The sequence below is a fragment of the Protomyctophum bolini genome (assembly GCF_963924005.1).
Source record: "Protomyctophum bolini genome assembly, chromosome: 19".
NCBI lineage: Eukaryota > Metazoa > Chordata > Actinopteri > Myctophiformes > Myctophidae > Protomyctophum > Protomyctophum bolini.
In genome coordinates, this window is record NC_137880.1 from 23,562,671 (window position 1) to 23,588,225 (window position 25,555).

A 25,555-nucleotide genomic window follows, 5' to 3' on the forward strand; every position below is an offset into this window, starting at 1 on the left:
AATGTATTTGGAAAAGTTAATATCCAACAACAAATATCGACAGACAGACAGACAGACAGACAGACAGACAGACAGACAGACAGACAGACAGACAGACGTTCTGTTCGGTCTCTTTTGACCAATAATTGGTTAGTTGATTAGTCCCCCCCCCCCCCCTCATACTGAATTAACCATTTCTTGAAAAATGTTGAGCACAGCTCCTGTAAAAACGTTAATTGAATCTAACAGCCATTAGCCAGTAGCCATTGTGAAGTCAACTTTAAAATGTTCAGTTATCAATCTCACCAACTTAACCACTTGAACCTTGGTTAATTGCATCATGAATTTATCAAATAAATCAAATCAAACAGCCCCTATTCTGGGGTGAACATGACATTAATATCATCATCGTCAATTTGCGACTGCGATCATGGATTTCACAACGCCAGGCGAGACTTCCTGGTCTTTCATTGCCATCTCCAGTTCCTACATGTACATACATTCATGAATCCACTTGCTGACCGGCTGTCGGCATTGAGATTTTTTTTTAATGGGGGTTTATATATGACCAAACCATTCAAATCCTATATAAAAGGCAAGACTTTCACATTTTCATTATGCTTTATGTAGCATGTGACATGTGACAAACTGACAAACTAGGAGGTTTTCATGATTCTGAACCATTAGTTTTGCACAAACACTAAAACATTAAGGTGACTAAAATGTGACTAAAACCAAAAAAACTATTCAAAAGACTATGACTAAAACTGTCAACTGTCAACTCAAAATCAACACTGCTTAGCTGGCTCCTTTCCAGGTGATGGAGCAGCGGCTCTACTAGCAGTCTCTCCCAGATGTCTGAACTTCTCACCCTATCCCTTAGGGATAGGGTATCCTATCCCTAAGGGATAGGGTATCCGCTTGCATCTGCGATCTTAGTCTTTCGGCCATGACCCACACTTCGAGACCATAAGTGAGGGTAGGAACCTTGACCAGTCGGTATAAAAGCTTTGCCTTCTGACTCAGCTCTCTTTTCGCCACAACAGTGTGGAAACAAATGTAATCTTCACCAAAATAGACGATTTACAAGCTCACAATACCTCATGTTGATGGTGTGAGCTATTTTTTGCCAGTATTCTCCCCAGAATAGGGACGGTAGGGTTCATGTGCTTAATGGACAAAGAATGTCCCTGGTCTAGGACAACCCTCCTGAATCGATTGTCTTGCTAGCTACATCAACCAGATGTGAGTGTGTGTTGGAAGGCTCTTACAAGGTGTTGTGTCCAGTAACAGCCAGGTTGAAGCCTGTCTCACTGAGAGAACCAGGGGTTCCATGCACTGTCTTGTGGCAGGCTGGGCCAATCACACTGGGGCTAAACAGCTTGATTATATCTACAGCATACAATGGGAAAATACACCAACACAAAGAAACAGCGTTATTCTCCACAGTTTGCTGGTAAGAACATTCAGTATGAAACAACACAGAACATCCAAGTCCGAAACAGGCTTACTTGCCAGTGTAATGACATCTTGGAAAGACCCATAACCTCCAATGCTAGGAATGCCCAAAGAAAATGATTATTTTCAGTACATATGGTTGTGAACACAGATTGTACTTGTTTTGTTTGTAAATTGTGCCTCAGGCCTTAATAGCCTTTCTTTCTCTGCCTTTATTAGATAGTGGTAATGTGGAAATGGGGAGAGAGAGAGAGATGGGGAGTGACACGCAGACAAGGTCATCGGAATTGTGAAAATGGTATTTCAACTTACTACCCCCCCCCCCCCCCCAGTAGGGTTTCACACCATTGTTTTTAAACCCTTTAGCACTAAATCTAAATAAATATTTGAAAGGTGTACAAATAAAATGTATTAGTGTATCAGGGTGTGCTCCTGAGAAAAAACATGACTAGCTGTGTGTATCAAGCTGCTGTGCTATCTAGAACCAGGGCATGTGTTGTGCAATAAACAGACCAATTCCACATGCTTTTATAATACAAGACCTGCTACCTCCATGACACGTGACGGAACTCAATGGGAATTCCCAGGACGGTGGTAGCATTGGCACCAATGGCTGTCTGAAATGGGAGGGCAAATCAAATGTCAACGTTTTTTCTCCCAGGACAATTAATTACCGGTAAGCTTTATCTATACTTGATCGAACAACAGTGCCCCTTGCTGAAAATAGCCCATCTACAAGTTTATAGGTCTGCTGTTTTTGGCAAGCAACAACCGTTGTACGTCACGATATAGAATGAATTAGAGAATTAATCTTGAATCTTATAAAGTTAAAGTTGTCTTTCATGCACACCCACACACCCCAGGTCGGATTGGACAGAAACTTTCCATAGCAGAATGTTATAATAAACCGGGATAGCACAAATGTTTGTTGAAATATCAAACCTTTTAAAACTACAGGACAATATGGAGCTGTATAGACATCAGTACTTGGTGGTAAATTTTATGTTAACGTTTTTTAAACAAATTCAATTATTAATACATTTTTCAGTACTTTCATGAAGAAATATCTAAGAAATTCCAGGTTGGAAAAGAAAGTAGTAGTGAAAATAGCTGATCTACAAACGGCGCAAATGGGACTCGTTTTGAGCTTGTAGATCTGCTATTTTCACTATAGGCGACATCAAATTTCTCTTTTGGGTCATGGACTAAAAGGTTTGGGAACAACTGCATTAAAGGATGTGTAACACTGGTTTCTTTCAAAATTTATTTTACAATTCCGTTATCGTCTTAGCCTTCATTTCTTATACAGTACTACGTGCTGTTTACATTTCTGCATCTGACTAATAAAGTATTCAATCAATCCAGACAGACACTCTTATAGACACAGCTAAACTCCTGCAGAGCCACGTTGTGAACTTTTACAGTAAGTTAGAATAAAGCAGTGTTGATTTCGACTAATACTAGACTAAAATGTTTGCAACGGACTAGTGGACAAAAGATCCAATATAAGTAAAAAGACATGTCATTTTACACTTGCATTCTAAAAATGCAGATCTCTGTAGATCGTAAAATCAACCATTACGACAGCATCCAGGCCCGCCAAAATACATTTTAGTCAACTAAATCAACTGTAGATTTAGTCGACTAAAACTAGACTAACTAAAACATTCCAGGTAAATAAAATTTGACTAAAACTAAATTAAATTTTCCTGTCAAAATCAACACTGGAATAAAGAATAGTGACAACAACATACTGTAACTGGGCTTATTGCCCAAGAGATCAAGACCTCAAATTAATGAAATCCCACGTGGGTAAAGCTGGGACAAGAGAAGACACTTACCGTCAGAGAGTCACCCAAGGCAGCGATGACCTTGATATCTGCTGCCTTCACTGACTCAACTGTAAAGCAGGGTCAAAGACAAGGAGGGGAGCAACCAATTTAATTCTGCATTGGTCGGCTTTTGTGTGTGTGTGTGTGTGTGTGTGTGTGTGTGTGTGTGTGTGTGTGTGTGTGTGTGTGTGTGTGTATGTGTGTGTGTCAGTAACCTGAGGAAGGGACCGAGGGAGAAGGACTCATGTCTGGACACTGGAACACAGGATGCTTGAAGTCCACTGGTCTCGTTTTCTCTGGAAACTCCTGAAGCCGTTTAGACATGCAGAGCAGAGCAGACACGTCTTCGGTGATTAGCATGATTCTATACATCTACCATGTTAGGCATCCTACTGTATCCTCATCTCACAGCCCTCCTCAACCTGCCAGTGCCACCCACCATGTGTGACTGACCCCATTGTGACCACCAGGGGCTGGCTGAGACAACGGTCCTGGCTGTCCCCTCTGACTGCTATGCTAGATTGATGCTTTTGTCCACTACTACTAGGCAAGGCATTGTGTATAGCACAGTTCAACAGCAAGGCAATTCAATGTGCTTCCCATAAAACATTAAGCAAACACATTGGAATACAATTAAACATTTAAATTAAATAAAGGCAGTAAAATGAGTGCAAAAAATCTCAATGAAAGGCAGCAGCAAACAGGTTCTAAAGAACTAAGTTGCAGCAGACCTACAATTCTGTGTACTACTGTATGGTCATAATTGAATCAATTACTTATATTATATAAGGCACATGTAGGCAGGCAGACGTTCTCTTTAGACTTCCGTTTTGTGTAAACAAGACAATTCTAATCTTAGCTTACTTTTTTATTAGGAAGTGCGTTCTTTAGGTCATTCTAAATAAGACTTTGTTCCTGGACTTCCTCGGTCATATCCATACCAAGTTAAATATTAAAAGTAACGAAAACCTACCTGTTTACATCAAGTTCGTACAATTCACCCACATTTCGAACAAGGTGAATCTACCTTGTTGAGAGCCTCCTCGGTGTAGTGTTGTATTCCGTCCTCATACTGCCACCACCACTCATTATTGCCTTAGAGAAGGGTGAGCTCTTCAAACATCAGTCATGCTGCATTGCCTTCCATGGATGTATTTTCTTCAGATTATACAAAAACGGTTTCCCACACGCCATATCCCCCCCCCCCCCCCCCCCCCCCCTCATTATACACTTCAGATATTTGAAAATAGCCCAACTATAAGCTCCCAACAGGTCATATTACAATGTGTTGTAAGCTTGTAGAAGTGATATAATAAAAAATAAATACAATTTGAAAATCAAAGAGAAAAAGATTGACCAAAATAGGCCAGGTTGAAATCCATTAATAAAATCACTATGTTGTATGTCTAAAAAAGCTTGCATTTCAGTGCTGAGCTCATCCACCATTATGTGATCCAGAAACAGCCCGTTTCAACCAGGGCAGGCCCTGGCTGTGTCAGAGACAATATACCAGCACCGACCGCACTGACCTGTGCAGTAATGTACTCTATGTGTTGTGTTGTTGTTTCTGGGCCCCCATGCTTGCTCCAGCACTTACCTTTGACAGAGCGGGATGCTAGCGCACACGTTGCCACGGCGATCCAAAGCCAGCCCATAGTGGTGCGTGTGGCCCAGTCAATGGCTGTTAGACCTGCCATGAGCCACACGGAATGTATGTGACCCCCGGGCCGGGCAGCACGACCACTTTATGAGCCACACAATCACAATGTGACCCTCGCCCCGAGCACTTTGATGGCCCAAAGCAAAAACCAGATAGATGAGTGACACGGTACAGGCAGCTCCAGTAGCCTAACACAGCGTGATTCTGAGCCAGATGGCCAGGGGACACAAGGGTATTGCAAGTGTGCCCCCAAATAATACAAAAATATGTCTTGGACAGTCACAACCATTGTTTAACTTTGGATAGAAAACATGCCGTGGCCCGATTTATCCTTTGTCGTACATCTATTGTACAATATAATGCACTAGTCCAATCACAGTTTTATTGCTAAATTAACAGAGCTTAAATGTTCAGAATTCAAGCAAACGGTACATAATGAAGAAAAAAGATGTGGGACAGTGTTGCCATGCAGATACGATCACATTTACCCTCTGGTAGTTATGATCAATACTGCCAAGAATACCCTAATGTACCATCATTCTATCTATTCTATCATTCCGGACAGGAAGGAATAATCTGGGTCGGGAAGTGATTGTCAACACTCTCCCAACACCGCTGAAGTGCCCTTGAGCAACGCACTGAACCCCCAACTGCTCCAGTGGAGCTGCTTAGTGGCCAACAGTATAAGACTGTGGTTGTACTGGTCAGCTCCCAGGTTTTAATGTGTGTCTCTATGTGTGCAGGGCGTTCCTTGAAATGAAAGATTGAGAAACACTGGTGTAAAAACACTGATAGCAAGTTGTACAACAGCAGACCTCTAAACTTGTAGATCTGTGGTTAAATTAACCCATTTAGGCCAGAAGCAGATTCTAAAAACACCTACGTTTTCTGAAAAAGTTAAATGTAACATACAAATATGTTGCTATACAACTACTGTGAAATGGATCTCAGAATGAAAAGTATACTAAACAACAAAGTATACTGCAGGTGTACAGCGGCCTAGTGGGTCTTAAATGGGCTAACCGGAAAAAGAACACAGTAAAATCATTAGTTTTCATTTAACCCAGAAGAACATACAAATGCTACCACCACTGAGGATTTGATCGTGAATGAGGGACACGTTGGTGCTGTTTGTAGGGCCAGGGAAACCAGTGCTGGCTTAAATGACACCCAAGTGTCAATGTGTTGGCTGAAAGAATGTCACACCAAGAATTACTCACACCAAGAAAAGCCCTCAGGTTTGAGTCATTGCTTTACAGAACACAAATATTTACTCTCACAAATGAATTATGAAGACTGTGTTCTTCACTTAAAAGATTACAAAAATGTATGTTTGAAGTAGGGATGCATGATGAATCAGTCATCACATCAGTATCAGCAATATCCGCCTTAAAAACGCAACAATATCAAAATAATATCAGTTTTAGCCCAATTCTTATTTGATCATAATATTATTTGAAGGCTGCGCATTCAGTGTTTTCTAGAGAAGCTTTCAAAGGGGCAGACAAGTTGGGAAAATGTTAATTTAAGTGGTCTGAACTCATATGTGCATCAGTAGACCTACAAGAAAATCTGGTAATATGAATACACCGTTCTTTTAATCAGTTGCTATATACTGTAACAGTGGAAGCATTGGTCGTTTCCCTAGTCTGAAGAAAAAACTTTCACTGAAATAAAGAGTGCAATTTAACTATCTCTCCTTTCAAACGTGGATGGATTAACACTAGGGCAGGGCAGTTAACAGAAAATATTGTTTTCATTAATTATATATATCAACGAATCAACAGAATAGATTTTCTTTTTCAATGAATCGACTAAATCGATTAGTCTGATTAATTGCTTAACGCTGCACTATGCTTTGCGGTACAACATAGCCGATATACAGTACAAGCTCAATGCCTCCTATACGTGTTGACCTTGTAGATCTATTATCTAAATTTAAATAATCGTTCATTAATCATAATGAGGCAAAAGTGTTTTATAATCGTGATTTGAAGTCAAATGGCCCAGTCCAGTCCTAACTATGTTCCTATCCCCTATATCAAAACATTGACATCAACCTACGGGCTGAAAAAACAACTCAATCCTACAAGCATGGAGCATTGCTACAGCCGTTCTATGTTTAGAGATCACAGAGTGGCAATAAGCTGAAGGTTGCCGTTTTTTCATTGTTCGTCCTAATTCAGGAGATCACAGTCATGTGCGTTTGTGTGTGTCTGTCTTCAGCTAATCTCACATACAACTGTCAGATTCATAATCACATACTCTTTCGATTATATGTCCGCACACATTCAATTTGGTTCCAACTGTCTTAAGTCTAAGAGACAGATGGACAGAGGTGTAGGGCATGCCTCCTGGCGGAGATGTGTGCTATTCTGAGCGCACCTTTGAAATTGAACATTATCATTTTGTCATGTTGATGTCACTTCATGACAACAGATGCTGCAGACAAAACTGGCTACTAATGGAAATAAAATGTTGGCAAAACCTTGTTTGCTTATCAAGCATTTTTTTAGGGGAAGGGTTCCAAATAAAAGGCTGCAAATGACTGTGGAGAAAACATGCAAAAGAAAAAAAACAGGATTCATTAATCAGCAGAAGAAGAGTTGGCAAACAAACAATTTTCCTGCCCATTCTTTCTTTTTCTCTTCCAAAATGCTGGGCAACAAAGAGGCAACTTGAGCTGTCCTTGACGGGAGGGGGCTTGGGGAAACAAAAACCAAAGAACAAATCGCCATTATTTTATGATCACAAACAATAAATGCGTTTGATCTGATAATCAGACTGGCGCATCTCGCAAGCCCCGTGGCTGATTCCATGTCGAGGAGAAGGTGGCCTCCGTCTATACCCTGAGTCATAGACTACATCTAAAGTCTCAAGTCCGCGTTTCCCTTCAGGCAGTCTCCGTTCCTTAGCATCACCAATAACACTCCCCTCCTCCCCAACCCCAAGTGACTCGAATCAGCGCAATTTCTTTTTTACGAGAAAGAGATGAGCGAGTCTCAACCGTTACCGTTCAGTAGACTTTGAAGTCTTTTTGTTTTTAGAATGCAGAAAGGAGCAGGAGGGCATGGGTACTTGGGGGAGGGACAGAGGATAGTGTTCACGGCGCTAGCGGGTAGGACTGACTACTCGGCTGGTGGAGGCCACTTCACCACACTCCGTTCTCTGTCCCGTTCCGTCATCGTCCCTTCCTCAATCCATCTGTTATATCGTCGCTGTCGTGCAGAAACCTTGTACCTCCACATTTTTTGGGGTACATCGTTCGTTGTACGAGAATGTCGCCCCAAAAGTTGCAAAAGAAAATCGCAGACCTACAAGCTCGCACAATGCATCTGTGAGCTTGTAGATTTATTTTTCATTTGAAAGTGGTTACGTCTGTCTACGGGTTTTATAAATATTGAAACAGGGAAAAGTATTAACAAGAGCTTCCGACTTGATAATAACTACATTGGATCCACAGGAACAGGATCCGCCCCCATGTCCTGAAAAGTAACAGTTTTGGACAAAGTTTCCACCCGATAGCGACAATATTCTCTCACTGCTGCTGCTGCTCTTCCTCCGGTTCGGCCTGGCCCGGGGCTTGCTGCGGTGTGTCTGCGTCAGCTTGGGGCTGGTCCTCCGGGGCCTGGGGCTGTGCTTGGGCCGGCCCGGCGTCGGTGGTGGCAGGCGGCGGTGGTGGCGGAGGCGGTCCGGGAGCAGGGGCCGGCGGGCGGGGCGGCGCCACCATCTGGTGCTGCCGCTGGCGGTAGGCGATGACGGTGCCCAGCAGCAGGGCGATGACTGTCATGAGGTAGAGGTCCCACTCGGGACCCAGAAGCTGGTCCAGGTCCACCTGGGTGAGCGCCTCCTTCACCTGCTTAGTGGTGCAAGAGTTCATTGAACTAGTCAATTTAAAAAGGTAGGATTAAGTGACTTTCTTTGGTTGAAGTAAGTGGTAAATAGGTCTATATTCTGATACTACTCATTGCTATAGTGTTTGTTCAGTCACTGTGGTCTCCATGTCTCTCCAGCTCTTTAACTAATTTATCGCCAATTGTACTTTTGATGCCCATTTTCCTATGTACCTCCCCGCCGATGGCGCCTTATCATGGTTTGTTTAATATCAATTGATTACGGCGATCATTTGTGTCCTGTATGCGCTCATAATACTCTGGTTCCGGTGCGGTGAAAAGAGCTGGGGAGACAGGGAGGCCGCTGTTACTGAACAAACACTATAGCACTAATTACCAGTGTTGATTTCGTCGACTAAAACTACCTTTTTTCCACTGACGAAAACTAAATGTAAACTAAGCTATGATGACTAAAACTAATACTAAATATACTGACAATTTCGTCAACAAATAAAAACTAGACTATAATGTTAACTCTTAATCCGCCACCATTCATTAATAGCGTACTGCCAGGGTTTTACCGCTGGCTAACGATACAATCGGATCAAAACCTGGATTAAGGGACTAGTGGACAAGAGATCCAGTATAAGTCATTTTTCACTTGGTTGCAAGTGTAAAAACTGTCAATGGCATCAAGGCCTGCCAAAATACAATCAACTGTAGATTTAGTCGACTAAAATCTTATGATATTTAGTCGACTAAAACTAGACTAACACTAAAACTTTCCAGGTGACTATAACTAAATGAGAACTATTCAAGAGACTATGACTAAAGAAGATCACTTACCCTACCTTCAATTAAAACAATCAAATCTATGAATTGGTACTCACATTGAGATCGTGCAGGTACTGTAGGGCGTAGACCAAGCCCAGTTTACACAGTGCCAGGAACACGGGGACCTGGGCGTCGGGACTGGCCTCTGCAGCCATGTCATAGAAGCGCTTAGCCAGGTGGATGTCCTGTGGACAGTGGACACACAATGGATGTCAAGCGGGAGGTGGAACAATTATTCAAACTAATCCATTTCATCCAGGGTTCCCACACAAGCCCTTCCAACGCCTGGATTTGTGTGCATCTTGACACTTGCAACATTAAAGTCCCAGCATACATTTATACTTGACTAGGCAAATGTGCCCACTTGTTTGATGCCATTCTCATGCATGTATCCCAGGTTGAACATGACCTACCTGTTTGATGCCCAGGCCTTTCTCATGCATGTATCCCAGGTTGAACATGGCCTGAGCACTGTGCTGCTGCTCAGAGGCCAGCCGGTAGTGGATGACGGCCGTCTCGTAGTCCACGTCTGTCCCGTAGCCATAGAAGTGGTAGTCACCCAGCTTTATCCTCGCTACAGTATAACCTGTATGGGGAAAGAAACTTATATATACCGGTATGTATATGTTGATTCATTGCCATTTTAATGTTTAGCTGAGTTGTAATATTGAGGTCCATCACTGGCTTTCTTCTCTATAATGCATAACATTTCTAAATGGAATGGCAGGTAACTCGGGAGAAAATAAACTGGGACTGCAGCTGCCAAAGCAGCTGGCACCTCTGTTTCTGGTACCACCCTTTGTCATCGGCTCTCTGAGGTAGAACAAACAGGACTGGTGCATTAGCTGACAATTTGCAGAGGAATGAACTACAGCCTACCACTGTGCAGTCCCTTTAAAAACAAAATGGAGCGCAAAGTCACACAAAGTCACAGTAAAATCCTGCTTGTTGTGTTGGGGGTGTAGTATGAACTGACCCTGTGCTGCGGCTCTGGTCCAGTGGAGCAGAGCCCGCGGGTAGGTCTCATTCTCAGTGAAGATCCGACCTCCTTCTGCTTCAAACCACATAGACAGAAAAAAGACACACAAACAGCACCCGATGGTTAACATCATCGACTAACGATACAAGAAACTGAAGAAAGTTTTCACTCATGTCTTACTTTTAATATATTATTTACACTATTTTGTATAATGAATATTCCTTGCCGCAGTCTCTTTTGCAATCGAAGAAAACTAAACTTAAAATGTAATTTAGACAAAAGTTGTCCTCTTGAGAATCAACTGGAACTTCAGTTCATGTCAATGTATTCATTTTAACTAGTGTAAAAACAGAACCAAATGGACTCATTATTACGGGTCCAAGATCTATTATGGGTCCATAAAGCCGTCCGGGATGTTGTTGAATTGTCAGTATATTTAGTCATAGTTTTAGTCATCACAGCTTAGTTCTTATTTCGTTTTGGTCAGTGGTAGGTAGTCGAAGAACATATTTAATGGTGGAAATGAACAGTGCCTCTCTTACTCTGGTCCAGGATGAAGGCCACGTTGCTCTGGGCGACCTCGTAGCCCTGCTCGGCCAGCAGCAGGTACTGGATGAGTGCCGCGTCCATGTCGCCCTCCTTGAAGCTGCCGTAGGCCGCCGCCAGACGCTCCGACCAGCGGCCGCGCTCGCACACGTTCTTGAAGAGCTGCAAACCAGAGGCCCGGATTAACAATGAAACTTAGTGGAGCTTAAGCTCCAGTGCCCACAGCCTGCAGTGCCCTGTGAGGGACTAATAGGTACAGCTGTTGCTTACGTCGAAACCGTATTCATAGTCACCGATTTCAATGCAACGTATGCAACACAGGAACCCCAGCTAGTGTTTTTGGTCGTCCAACAGTTTCTTAACCACTCGTTGGGAGGAGACTCAAAAATAGCAGATCCAGTGTCGGTGAGCAGCCTTACAACTCTATGGGAGCAGCACTGAACGCCTGTGCGTTCATTCACTGAGCGCACAAACGCAAAGTGTCGTTCTCAATTGTGTTACACGAGCGTATGCTTGCATGGGGCATTTTGATTTGGTGTAGGTCCAGGGCCCACGGTGGCGTTGATTCCACACTGGCAAACACAAACACCGGACCAGACACGGTGGAAAGTACATGATATTAACACTTACAGCGCTAGCATTTGACAAAATATGATATAATTCACGCTAGCAACATGATGCAGAAGGATCACATCGTCGGCTCTGGGCCCTGGAAAAACCTTGTGTTGACCAAAAATTCCAACTGGGACAAAGAATAGGAGAGTCATGGCAACTAAGTACAATTTTGAAGTACAGTATTTCCATTCATCTTTAAACTTCTGCTCCGCTAGGACCGCTACATACTGTACTTTCAGATTATTACCAATCTACAAGCTCACATCACAGATCTACCATTAAAATGTAATGAAAAGAAAAATAACCTTAGTACTTTTACTTTGGTACTGTAAGTATATTTTGATGCTAATACCTTAGCACCTTTTTTTTACTCAAATACAATGTCGAATACAGGACTTTTACTTGCAAGTATTGCAAGTAATTGCAAGTAAAAGTATTTTTATCTTGTGGTATTGCTACTTTTATACTGTGAGACGCACAAGTCACAGAAGTGCACGCAGTGGCAAAAGGCCCTCATGTTCAAATACACTGGCTCTAATTGGCACCAGAGGGAACGGAGGGAAGAAGATGAGAGGAGGAGAGGCTGCAGACAGTGGATTTCAAAAGAACACTATTTTAAAAAGGAAAATAAATCACAGAAGGCTCTGGCTTGAAGTCAATGTTCCAAGATCACCCTGGTGCTGAATGTGAAACAAACGGTAAACACATAAGAGCAGATAACACGTCAATATGTCAATTGAGGATTAATTGGTGGTAGAATTATAACTTATATTGGTATTATGTTATTATCTTGTTCAGCTTTTGCCATATATGTTCTGACCACATGGAATAAAGCAAAAATATTTATTAGAATTATGATGTTTAGGTATTATTTTTGTAAACTTTTTTTCTGTTCTTCATGCAGCCAACCCGTTGAAGAAATTACAGATTGAGGCTTTAACCGTTGCTTTTATGAAATATCCGAGACCAATAGGGTTTTATGGTAGATGTTTCTGAACGTATTCCATTCTGCTACTTTGACCAACTTAAACACTCTTCAAACACTTTTTATTCATTCATTCAGGCTTCTATGGAATCCAAATGACTGAAATCAGTCATGGCGACTGAGAACGTTAATCCATGATATCATAGAGTCAGCATGCCATGGCACAGGCCGATCTATTGTTTAGGATTTAGGGTCCTGTGACACCGGCAGTTCCTCTCTTATCTTTGTATACTGTTTAACTAGGCTCTCTCCCTGCTTTCACCATGAACTACTTCCCCCATGGGCTCACGTTTTATACTTGATGTATTTAAGGGCATCCTAAGGGATGTTGTGAAGGAGGCATGTCCTTGTTTTTCATTTGAGCCTGTATTAATTAAATCGTTAATCATAACTTAAATTTGTACTGGTGACAGACAAGCCAGTGTTGTATTTGGCAGAATTTTTTTATTTTAGTTTTAGTCTTAGTCTCTTGAATAGCTTTCCATTTAGTTTCACACTTTAGTCACCTGGAATGTTTTAATGTTAAGTCTAGTTTCAGTCGACTAAATATCAAGATTTTAGTCGACTAAATCTATTAGAATGCATTTTGGCTGGCCTTGATGCCGTCGTAATGACACTTGCATTTAGTTTTCGTCAGTGAAAAAGGGTAGTCGACGGGACATTTTCCCTCTTAGTTTTCGTCGACGAAATCACCACTGGTGACAACCGTACCTCCACAGCGGTGTGACAGGAGCGCATGACGCCCGTGCCGGTGGCGTGCATCTGGGCCAGGTTGTAGAAGGCCAGGATGTGGCCGGCCTGAGACGCCAGGTTGAAGAACTTGAGCGCCTGCTTGTAGTCTCGCTTCACCCCGATGCCATCTGGAGAGCAGGGGTACAACAGTCAATAGATTAATTATTGGCCCCTATTTGGGGCATGTCATTACAGGGGCAATTGTTTTTGGGTTTGTTTTATAGTGAAAATAGTGAAAATGTAAAGCTCAATGTGTTACATTGCATAACTGCTATTTTCACTAGTTATGAATGACACCTTTGTGCGACAGACACTTAAATGGTTTTCAATTCGTTGATAAATTAAAAAAACTGATCTAAATTCTTCAAAAGAATATTTGACAAATACAAAATGCAATCGATAGAATAATTGCTATATGCCCTAGTTGCAGGCATACTGGAGAGGGAGAGGACAAGCGGGGGGTGCAATCAGGGGACAAAGAATATAATTTTTACAGAGAGAGAGAAGTAGTGTGAAATATTCAGCAAAAACCAGGGGGGTGAGGATGCTTCTGAAGGAATATGATATAAATCTGTGCCATCTATCTAATGGCCTTCAAAGAAGACTGGAAGGACATTCACCAGGAGAATGAAGGTGCTGCGCAGCAATATTTTCCAGGAAGTGAAAAGGACATTTAACCACATCATTTCACTGCCAAAACATCAAGGAGCCACGCTGCAGATTTACGTCTCGTAAAGGTCCTATATCATTCTCATGTGTGCGGGTCGCATTCCCCATGACTGGCCCGTGGGATGCCCTATTTTCTTCTTTTTTTTACTACCTGGTGTCCCTATTTTGACGTCATCATCAACACATTTTCAAAGATAGCCTATCTACAAGCTGTCAACATGTCACATTGTGAGCATTTGTTGTGAGGTTGTAGATGGGCTATGTATACAAGTCAAATGTTCATGTTTAATCCTATTTATTTTTATTTCATTTTATTTTATTCAAAGAATATCCACAAAATATCAGTCTAAACATCAGTAACTGGTAAATCAGAAGCAGGCCCAAAAATCTGGCCGTCAGTCAGCGCCCTCTACTGTTTGTTTCCTTTATGGCTTGAAAAGCACTAGTAATACCCATGACAACTTTGACATGCTAGTCATACGGACACCTGCTGACTGAGTAATGATTGGCTGCCTTTCTACGCAACCCATAGAGGGGGGGACGCAACCAGACTTTTAATGCCATAGTGGAAACGGTCACTCCCCGTTTTTACAACCCAGTTTCGCACTATATATGTAATAACTAAAGCATTATAGTGGCTATAGGCTATTATGGGGAATGTACACCAACTCATTTACCTCAGAGAATGTTTTCATTCTGGATACAACCATAAAATGGTCTATCGTCTAATCTAATGGAATACATTGATGATCAAATGCAGGAGTTTTGACGATTCGAACTGTTACTAGGGCCGTCGCCTTGCCCCCCGCCCAGTGGCGTAACTAGATGCCAGCGGGCCCCGACGCAGGCTGATCAGCGAGTGCCCCCGACGACAGCACTGTCGGGACTCGAGACTGGGAAAGCCCACTGCATGCACACTCGCCACAGTCAGACACTTCTGACTTGTTCACGTTGTTAGCCTACAGCCCTATGCTCTAACAGAGCTGTTGGGGAGGCGGGGCACATCACACGTGTGCCTAATGCATGGTATGGTGGCTGTGTGTGCTATAGCAGCAGCCATCACCAGGCTCCGCCAAACTTCGTTCAACTCAACTGTCATTGCATCTCTGTATGTGTTTATAATTTTATTTTACAGACGGCACGGGTGAGCGGCCGTGTGCCCCCCTTGCCTCTGGGCCCCCACGCAGTCGCGTTGTCTGCGTCACGGTAGTTACGCCCCTGCCCTCGCCACTCCCTCCCCTTACTGGTGCGAAACGGAGTAGTAAAAATGGGGACGCCACCGGCGTACACCCGCTGATTTAACAGTAACACATTTGGAGCCCCACGGAGACTACGGCGGACCCCCGTGACAACCTCCCCACCTCCGCGGGGACCCCCGTTGGACCCGCCGATCCGGCCCTGACCCCTGCGATGTTGACACATATGACTATGAGAGATGTTCTTCGTACCTGCCAAGCCAATGTCAACACTACAACCGACAGCTGTGCGTGAGAGGTGCGACATACAGTATAATGGCTTGGAGAATGTGCTACCAGAGTGCACAAATACAACCAAATGGACCCATAGCAGTCCATTTGTATTTCCATCAGTTTATTGTTATAAAAGGGTCCTTTGGTTCCATTTGTAGTAGGCTAAACCTACACTGTCAGTTACAGAGATTACACACAAAACACTCACTGTAATACATGGTGCCCAGTTGAAGCTGCCCATCGACCCAACCCTGTTCTGCTGCCTTCTGGAAGTACTTGAGGGCAAGCTCATAATTCTGAGGACAGACAGACAGACAGACACAGTATTAACATAATAAATATACTGACTTCAATCAAGAAATCTAATTTTTTCATCTTTTTTCTTGCCATGACCTTGGCATTTACACTTTTACGAATCCGGGTTCCTATTCCACTTGCTCTGAATTAAACAAATTATTACTATAATTTGTGACAATCTGCAGTGCAGACACTACATAGGTTAAAGATAGCCGTGTCCTGGGTGAGGAGGACAGGTCACGTCAGTGTGTTTAGTGTCTCTTACCACAGGGACACCCCTCCCATATAGGTAGGCCATGCCCAGCCCGCTCTGTCCCACTGGGTTCCCCTGTGGGCACACAAAACACTCAATGCTAGTAGTACACCTTGACATTTGAACAAAACCGAACAACACATCACCATCTCAATGATACAAATACAAATGTATTTTTTGCTTTTACTATTTTCTATATCCATTTATTCTAAATATTCTACTCGATATACTCGATATTCAATATTCTTGCCCCTATGTGCCCATCTTGGGGATGGCATTTTGCACATTGTTGTGGTACAGTACGTGGTTTAGGACATTTCTGTGAGTGCTGGCATTCACTTTGCTTCTAGTGTGCGTCATAATGGTGATCAAAGAGGGCTGAGCTCTCACCAGGTCGGAGGCCTTCTTGAAGTACTGCAAGGCAGTCTCGTTGTTCTGAGGGACAAACTCACTGCCTTCGGAATACATCTGAGGGAAAGAAAAGAGGATAGGAAGCCAAGAGGAATGAAGATCCCTGGTAGATTTATTTAAATGGTAAATGGTGCATTTTTATAGTGCCTTTATCCAAGGCGCTTTACATAGATTGTGCATTACATTCACACACACACACATTCATACACAGATGGCGGCGGAAACCATGCAAGGCACCAACCAGCACATCAGGAGCAATTAGGGGAGTTCAGAGCTCAAGGACACTTCGACACAAACTCTGGGGGAGCCCGGGTTCAAACTGGCAACCTTGCGGTTACCATCCAGCCACTCTACCCCTGAGCCAAAGCCGCCCCGATTTCTACACCATTGGAACAGATTTTTGATCAATCGGCATGTTGAGAAACACCAGCAAGTATGATGTAGCTACAGTAAAGCACAAAAACACTTTTCAAACACATCTCACCCACCTTGCCTAGGAAAGCCATGGCGTGTGTATTCCCTGCATTTGCCGCCTGGTTAAAGTAATCATATGCTCTCTGTTTTGAAAGAACAGTGAAACAGAAAATACCAGGAGCATTACAATGGATTGCAAGCTGTGCCGAGAATCTCCGTCCAAACAGCGTGAATGAATGACATCACAATTTGACATGTGTGGAGGTTGACTCCACATAAAAGAAGGGTAGTTTATTTAATCTGGAGACACCACAACAGGTTTGGACAGAAATGGACGTGTGCTTGCAAGAGGTTACCTGGTGATTCTGTTCCACCCCGCGTCCTCCATGCAGGTGTAGCTGGCCTAGTCCCACCTGTTGAGGCAACCAATGTTGATGAGGTGGTCACGGTCAAAATGTCCCATCCATGCTCCTCATCGTTGTAAAATAATCACCATGGACAGTGAGCATTCTACTTCCACAAAACGGATTTGGATTCTTTATTAGATCCCCACTAGATAATGTATTGTTACAGCAGCTATGCTTCCTAGTTCCTGGGCTAGGGTCATCAAGTCTAACACAGTTGTCCTCTCCAAACCAGGCTATGCTACAATAGACTCAATCCCACACTGTGTCTATATTAATACCCTGGATGTGATTTGATAAAGGCCTTTGAAGCATGAAATGAAATTAATTGTGTATGCATTTTACTACTACTATCACTGAACTACTATCACTATTTATTAATGCAGCATGCTGTATGATATCACCTACTATTAAAAACTATTAATTAAATTATTAAGTGGTTGTGCCAAAAGGAGTAGAATCACCATTTTCAGCAAAATATGAGGCAATACCAATGTGCAATATGCAACGACCCCTCTGGTGGTACTTGAAATGTTTTGGGAAATCAAAAAGGTGGGGGGTGTGGGGGCGGTGGAGAGTACAAGTTTAGCTTTGCCTTGTCACCGAGTGCCGTGTTTACGTTGGCTTTGTGCCGAGCACTGCCGACAAAAAAAAGGGGGAAAAAAGGGTGGCAACGCAAGATATCTAATACAGGCCTACCGTAGTTAAAATGGTGCAATCGTGGCAATCAAACTATAAAAGTGTGGACGACAAGGAGAATACTTTGACCAGCAGCAGCCTGCACGTAGAAACTGCAGTGATAGATGTCTCAGAGTCAGATGGACCTACAGCACTGTTGCTGCAGGAGCGCCAGTGAAATGATAGGACACCCAGGCCGTCCCAGCACAAATTGGTGCCGTTAAAACCAAAACCAAAAACACCAGTTAATATGACGCTGGAGTGGGTGAGTAGAGGAGTGAAAACGAGGCGTCTGAGCCGAGTAGCCTACACAGACAGTGTGGTACTGGTACAGTACTTGAATGAAACCCATATCATAGACCCAAGTCCATGATTTCAACCGTGCTTGATTACTTGATTAAATAGCAGCCGTTATTATTATTATTTTATATATATTAATTAGAATTAACAAATTAATTAATTAGAACGCTACTATATTTTAACCTAAGTCATAATGGTGGTACGTGAAGAGCCAAATATTTTCTGAGGTGGTACTTGGTGAAAAAGGTTGAGAACTACTGCGCTAGGGCCTACAGTACGTGACCATACTATAGGGTCACACAAGCATCAATAGCAGCATCAAAAGCAGCAATTTGAATGCTGAAAAGTAAGTGTTTTGGCCCTACCTGAGCCTGAACGTCTCCCTTCTCGGCCAGGAACTGGTAGTACTGGATGAGATCCTCCTCCAGCATGCCGCTGGTGGAGCCGGGGTTCTCCACTTCATCTAGGAGCCTGATCCTCTGCACCGCACTGCCCCCTGTCAGTGACACATCACTGGCCACTGGACACGGGGAGTGGGAGGGAAAAAGATGGGGAAATGATACAGAAAAAAAATTGTTTGCAAGCATTGTTACAGCCCGAGCCATCTGGAGAAGGGTTTATTTGCATGAATAAGAAGAAAAGAATAGCCAGCACTCCAAAGTCCTTCTGGTACTTTAAATTCATTACAGCACGGGCAGCATACTGTACACGGACGTGTTTCGGCGTCAAGCATTCATCAGCGTGTAATCTGTGTATGATACAGAACACACAGAGGAAAGAGGGGAAACATCCGTGTATGCTGCGTGACAGTGCCTTAATGAATTATAGGTACTAGACGTACTTCAGAGAACTGGCTATTATTTTCTTATTTTGAGTCTTCATGAGCCATGCACTGGACAAATTGCATTTATACAGACTAATTTTTGTGTTTCTACTTATATCTGTATGAATGTCAATCTGTCCGTTCTCAAAAGACCAATCACAGCTCATGACGCTACATGCATGCATGTCATGAAACGGAAGCACCTCCAATAATAAAACAAAATGCAGCAGCATGAAAGTGAAACTCATGAAGAGTGTAACATTTGGATCGTACTCATCGTAGTTGATAATCTATGTTCGAAAGAAATTGTATTTCTCAGTGAATCTCTTAGTTACTGTACACCAACATTCCCCCTTTGAAAAATGTTTGTACTTCAGTATTCATAAAGATCACCATTTTAATTTGGCGAAACAAGGCGTACGCCCATCCTCACCCTGCATTCCTATAAGCAGCCAGGCTGTATAACGTGGCTTCATTCACAGACTGGACACATAGAACGTTACTAACGATTACTAAAGATTGGACAGGGAGATCACAACACATTGACACGATCCATCGTGTTTAATTTTTTTTCCCGATAAAACAATGATGCTTGATCATCATGTACTGTAGTAAGTAATCATTGATATCATATACTGTAGGTTGGATGATAAAAGGGAGATTCTCACCTTGGTTTGCCACCAATCTATAATGTGTCAGTGCCGATTCACAGCTCTGGGGAACCCCGACTCCTCCCCAGTACCTGTAACCCTAATAGAACAAGTACACAAACATGTCAAACCTTTTATACTTGTAAAGTAAGGACGAAGGAGCCATAGTGGACCTAAACGTCCTTCATTACCCAAACAACTTACCAGAATCATATGAGCCACATGGTTTCCACCCAGCGCCCCGAAGGTGTAGTACACCAAAGCCTGGAAAATGTACAAAATAAGTGTTTTAATACCGTAATTATTATTTGGGAAAGAAGCAAACAAGATATCAGTCAAAACACATTTTTATAAAATGTAAGAGTACCTTGGCTTGACTGGAGTTCACTCCCAGCCCCGCAGCGTACAAAAAGCCCAAAGCCTATGGTGAAAATAAACCCAATTAGCATTATAACGTAATGCATTAGCTTCCAACACTATTCCTGTGTGAGAAGTTGTTTTGAGGCTTATAGGTTTATAGGCTGTACCGTCTGAGCCTTGGGTGAACCCTCCATGGCGAGCCTCTCAAACAGTTCTTTGGCCTTGTGGACGTTTTGGCTCATGTAGTCTCCAAACAGCAGCGCATAGGCGACCTTCTCCATGGCTTTGTGGTGGCCTTTCTCTGCCACCTTCAGTAGCTTCTCATACAACCTGAAGAGAAACAGAGTAGGGGAATTACACACAGCAATTACACTAAAAACCAGCACAAGCTCTCTACACTCGAATGTTATTGAACACAGATGTCCTGACCAATTTTCTTTACGCACTGGGTAGAGAAAATGTTTTTTCTGCACGCATTCTCATTGAAACGCATTGACCAGAAGTCACGCTGTGGCCAGGTTTGGTGAGAACAGTCGTACACAAACCTCCAAGCAAAAGGAGTAGCAAGAAGTAGCACTCACTCTTTTTTCTGGGTCGTTCTGGTAGTGCCATTGAGCATACGGAGCACGCTCTGATACTGCTCCTCTGCTTCTTCAGCCTGACGCCTCAGCTCTGCCTGCTCCTCGGCTAACAGGAGACAACACAACGAGGGAACAATGTCAACACAAGCTCAAAGAAAAGCTCAATAGAAAATAGTATTTTTTAAATTTAAAAGCTTGTTAAATTGTGTTAGCATAGCTATAGTAATGCAAACGTAAAACTTAAGTATACTACATTGGTTCCATTGATCTAGGCCAAAACACAATCCATTTATTGATCATTAAATTAACATGCTCTGAAAAAGCACTCTTCATGCCTCTGCCCTCTACAGCTGCTATTCTCGGTTTCAATTCTTATGGCGTTTTCAGTTCTTATTTGAATAGTTGAACAAACGATTTTAAATTAGTATCATTCTCCATCAATAAACGTATATGGCTGCTGAATGAACACAGGTGAAAGGTTAAAATATTTGAAACAAACTGGGTTGCTCCTTGGGTGACTCCTTGGGTGACACAGAGTGGCATTCAAGTCTTAGTTTCATGATGGTCAAAACGTACTTTCACAGAAGCCCCATTTCTTCTCGTGGTCATAGTCATAGGTGGTGGCGCACCACAGCCGTCCATCCCCCCTGCCGTCGGTGGTACAGTCAGAGTACTCCTTCCCCTGGAACAGGAAGGGGAAGAGGCAGGGCTCTCCATTGGCTGTACCTCCATTCACCACAGGAACTGCATCAACCAGTAAAAGATGGAAGAAATTAGAGTCTGGCCGACGCCAGATTTGTGTGTCCGATGCCGTTCCCGATTTTGCATTTTGACAGACACACACACACACACACACACACACAACGTGGGTTACCAACGTTTTGATCCATATTGTGAAAAAGTTATCCAAAATGTTTCAGAATAGATTGGCTATGGCTGTTTTTGAACAGTGTGGATAGGTAGCAGAAAGCATGTGATAATGTTGTGCAAATTAGGCTGTACAGAAAGCTGTGCAGAGTGAACAAATACAATAAACAATATAACTAACAGAAACACCTTATGAATAACGACTACAATCAAAACATGATTGATGAATGAAATAAATAGCCAAAATGGAACACGAATCCTCTTCGTTGTTGCACAGACTGAACTTGTAGGCCCCTAGTAGAAAAGTGATGTAATAGACTTGCTGCAAGGGTTGTCACAGGTGCAAAGGTGCGTTTAATTTCTCATGGGGGTGAAAATATTTGCCCTGAACTGAAACCACTACACAGCATCAGAAAATGTGACAGAAACATTGATGGGCAGGGCAACCATAAGTTCACAGTAGATGCCATGATCATGGGGTGTTTAATGTCGGGGCTACACTGCAACCATCAGGTGTCAACATCAACGCAGGGAATGTTCCCTTTTAAATCAATGAAGAGTGCTCCACTGCACCTTAAGCGCTAGGACAATAAACAACAATAAAACGGTTTCTGTGTCCACTAACTGTGTACATGAAAGTTCTGTTGTTGTATACATACTGTGTGTGTGTGTGTGTGTGTGTGTGTGTGTGTGTGTGTGTGTGTGTGTGTGTGAAAAAGATTAGTTTTTGGCTTTTTGCCTTTATTGAAAGTAGTTAGTGAAGACAGATAGCAAAGTGGGAAGGAGAGAAGGGGAGAGACATGCAGCAATGGTCGTCGTGAATGGGACTCGAACACTCAACACGCTGTCAGGCCAGAGTCTATATGTGGCGTGTGCCTGGACCACTTAGCCAGCGTGCACCCATCATAGTAGTGTTGCACAAAAGTAGTGAAAATAGCATATCTTCACGATCACAACACCTCACGATACGAGGTGTTGTGAGCTTGAATGTTTCTAAAATGAGAATATCAACAAAAGAAAGTCCACTCCACACGTACACTGGTATTTAAAAAAAATAAATGTAGCATTTGGGCCTTTCATCCACATCCACACACCTTAAACCATTTGGACATGGAACACCTATTCGTTGTTATACCTTTCAATCCGGGAACTCATTTTTGTAATATTAGCTGTTGCCGTGCAGTATATGTAGAGAGAGAAATGTTTGTTTGTTCAAATCTGTTTCAGAAAACTTAGGTCAGGATTTAGAAGTAGATTTTACTAGATGAAGGCCGGTCAGGATTTAGAAGTAGTTTACTAGATGAAGGCCAACTGTGGCCAACTCCATTTTACAAATCCATGTGTAGACGCAGACTAGGCCTCAGAGTTAAATGTGAGGTGATAATAAAGCCCATTCTGATTTGTATACAGACAGACATAACCGCATATATATATATATATATACTGTATATGTTTTACATATTTTCATGCAGTATCTCCCTGGCTCTCTCACCCTCTTTAGGCTTCTCTATAATGGGAGGAGGCTGGGTGGGTAAGTCCTCCTTCTCCTCCCCGTCCAGCAGTCCCCCATCTGGGTGTCCATCGTCATCTTCCCTTAACTTTTTCTGCTCCCCGGCGGTTTGAGAGTCGTCCCTGCCAGGGGTCAGGGTGACACCTGCTACGATCCTGGAGCCCACTGGGACCTCATCCTCTTCAGAGTCTGGCTCGTGGTACGACTAGAGGGAGGAGAATGATTCACTTTAATCAAAATAAATAATCGATTTGGGGGTTTTCTTTTTTTTTTAAGATTTGTTTTTAGCTATTCTGCCTTCATTGATAGATACAAGTGAAGATTGAAAGAGGGAGAGAGACAGGGGGAGACATGCAGCAAAGGTTGTCATGTATGGGACTCGAACACGCTGTCAGGCCAGAGCCTATATGTGGCATGCGCCTGGACCACTAGGACAGCGGGCACCTCTAGGGGGATTTCTTTTACATTTTGTATTATAAATAAATAGTGTGATCAATTCAGTCCAGTTGATTATGTATGTTTGTGGGTTGATTAGTTTAAAAATAAAAAATAAAGCAAATAAAAAAAACATGCTTTTTGATTATTCAAAGAAGTAATAGTAATAATAATCTATTCACTTGGAAGTGACAGTTTGATGTGATGTGACATATGGGATGATATTGTTGATGTCGGGCAGAAATGTCTCATGTCCACATTTTAACTTTTTGGGGGTAAATTGACACACTACAGTATACTTGATCACATTCCAACGTCACACAAAAGCATCACAAGTAGCATATCATGCAAGCTGGAAACGCTGTGCGGTGTGAGCTTGTAGATCGGCTATTTTTAGGTGGTTTGGGGTGCAGGGAGAAAAGAAAGAGCGAACCAAATAGACTACAGAGCCAGTAGGTCAAGTTTATTAGATATTGTGGGTTTAAGTGGTTAAATGTATGAATGCAAATCGTAATAAACATACAAGAATAACAATACAAGAATCCAACATATTAATGGAAAATATGATGTATATGCAAACAAACAAAAACGTGTATTTACACAATAGTGGTGTCAAAGAAGTCTCTGAAGATATGAAATCTTTGGACAATCTGCAAGCTAATCTTAAACAATATTGTAGTAGTAGTAGAGGGTTCCCAGCTGCTTCATCTCCAACTCAATTGGTCCTTGCAAGTGGTTTGAAAAACGTTGAATAACCCTGCTTTAAGTAAACAACTAGTATCCGTAACACTTACCTTTAACTCTGGACTTGTATCATCATTCGCAAGTTGCTCTTCATCTGCAAAGAATCAAAGATGTCAGTATGCTTACTATCCTGTCAATAACAGGTGGCACACACGGGTTTAGGAAGGTCAGCCGCTGACATTAGATCAAATGACACTCGTCTTGTTTCTCACTCACCAGCAGTTATTCCAGTTGCGAAGAGTATTAGTATAACTGCCAAAAAGGTAAGCAACCTCGTCGTCTTTATAGACACTTTAACGCCCATTGTGTTCATGACAAGCCAACAATCTCCTGTAGCTACTGACTGTTCCACAACATAACATCCAGTTACAGTCTCGTCCTGCTGATCATCCTTGAGTCTCCCATAAATAACAATCACAACCTATAATCTAGTCTCCATGGAAACGGATGACAACTCTGTTAATATAGGCTATTAATCCCAATAATTAACAGCTGCTAGCACACTGATCTAGTGGGCTATACTTGGTTTATGGTTAGCTAAACTGCGTTAGCAGACAAGCTATAGCTGACGTTAAGACAGCGAAACAACACACGTCGTAACGCAGTTATTGAAATACTTTGCTTATAAATATCAGAACGCTGCTAAATAAATAAAAACACCCTATCATTATCGGTGTTTTTGCGACGAAGTAGAAAAACCGACTGCAAGCAAAACAGTTTCGGATAAAAGATAGACGACAACACTTCCTGTTTTGCCTGCTCAGTTCCGCCAATCATCAGTACGCTCTGCGATACGTTGACCAATCAGCGTGAAGCGAGAACGGTGTCGTCCAATCGCTTGCGTACACAGTTACGTTGCTGCAGGTTTTTTGTCCACGACACCGAAAACACGCAAGTCTGTCTACGGTATCTGTGATAGGACGGTGTCGACAGATCACAGATCTACAAGGTATCGTCACGTCACGTAGCGATGCAACATTATCTTGTAGATCACTTTTTTTTGCTAGGGACACCCAAGCGGCGAATATTATCCATATAAAAAAATAAACATACTCTCTAGGGCCCATCCCATGCCTTTACTGTATGTTTCTGTTTGGACTCGGAGGCTGGCATGTCAATATCTATGATGAAGATGCTGAAATAATTGTATGTTTTAGCAACCAATGAGTAACACGAACATAAGCAGGAAAAAGTGTTATAGTAGCACAATCAGATCTAACACACCATACACGCTTTC

The 25,555-nt window shown here is 42.6% G+C and overlaps 1 protein-coding gene across 4 annotated transcripts; it reads right to left on the bottom strand.

Moving 5' to 3' along the window:
* Nucleotides 1–6,181: 6,181 nt before the first annotated feature.
* On the bottom strand, nucleotides 6,182–25,075 carry LOC308334752 (protein sel-1 homolog 1-like). Of its 4 annotated transcripts, none has more exons than XM_080791565.1 (21): nucleotides 24,535–25,075; nucleotides 24,369–24,412; nucleotides 23,122–23,344; nucleotides 21,339–21,506; nucleotides 20,763–20,868; nucleotides 20,349–20,511; nucleotides 20,189–20,242; nucleotides 20,026–20,085; nucleotides 19,840–19,921; nucleotides 18,714–18,868; nucleotides 17,323–17,379; nucleotides 17,041–17,109; nucleotides 16,532–16,609; nucleotides 16,154–16,216; nucleotides 15,800–15,887; nucleotides 13,433–13,581; nucleotides 11,118–11,283; nucleotides 10,573–10,647; nucleotides 10,010–10,182; nucleotides 9,653–9,781; nucleotides 6,182–8,785 (listed from the first exon to the last, which is right to left on the bottom strand). In XM_080791565.1, the coding sequence occupies exons 1-21, from the start codon at nucleotides 24,629–24,631 to the stop codon at nucleotides 8,468–8,470; spliced, it is 2,517 nt and encodes an 838-aa protein (XP_080647691.1). In that variant the 5' UTR covers nucleotides 24,632–25,075; the 3' UTR covers nucleotides 6,182–8,467. The 4 variants fall into 4 exon arrangements, with proteins under 4 accessions (XP_080647691.1, XP_080647690.1, XP_080647689.1 ...); XM_080791564.1 differs by having other exon boundaries at nucleotides 6,182–8,788; XM_080791563.1 differs by having other exon boundaries at nucleotides 10,573–10,650.
* Between the last annotated feature and the right edge of the window lie 480 nt (nucleotides 25,076–25,555).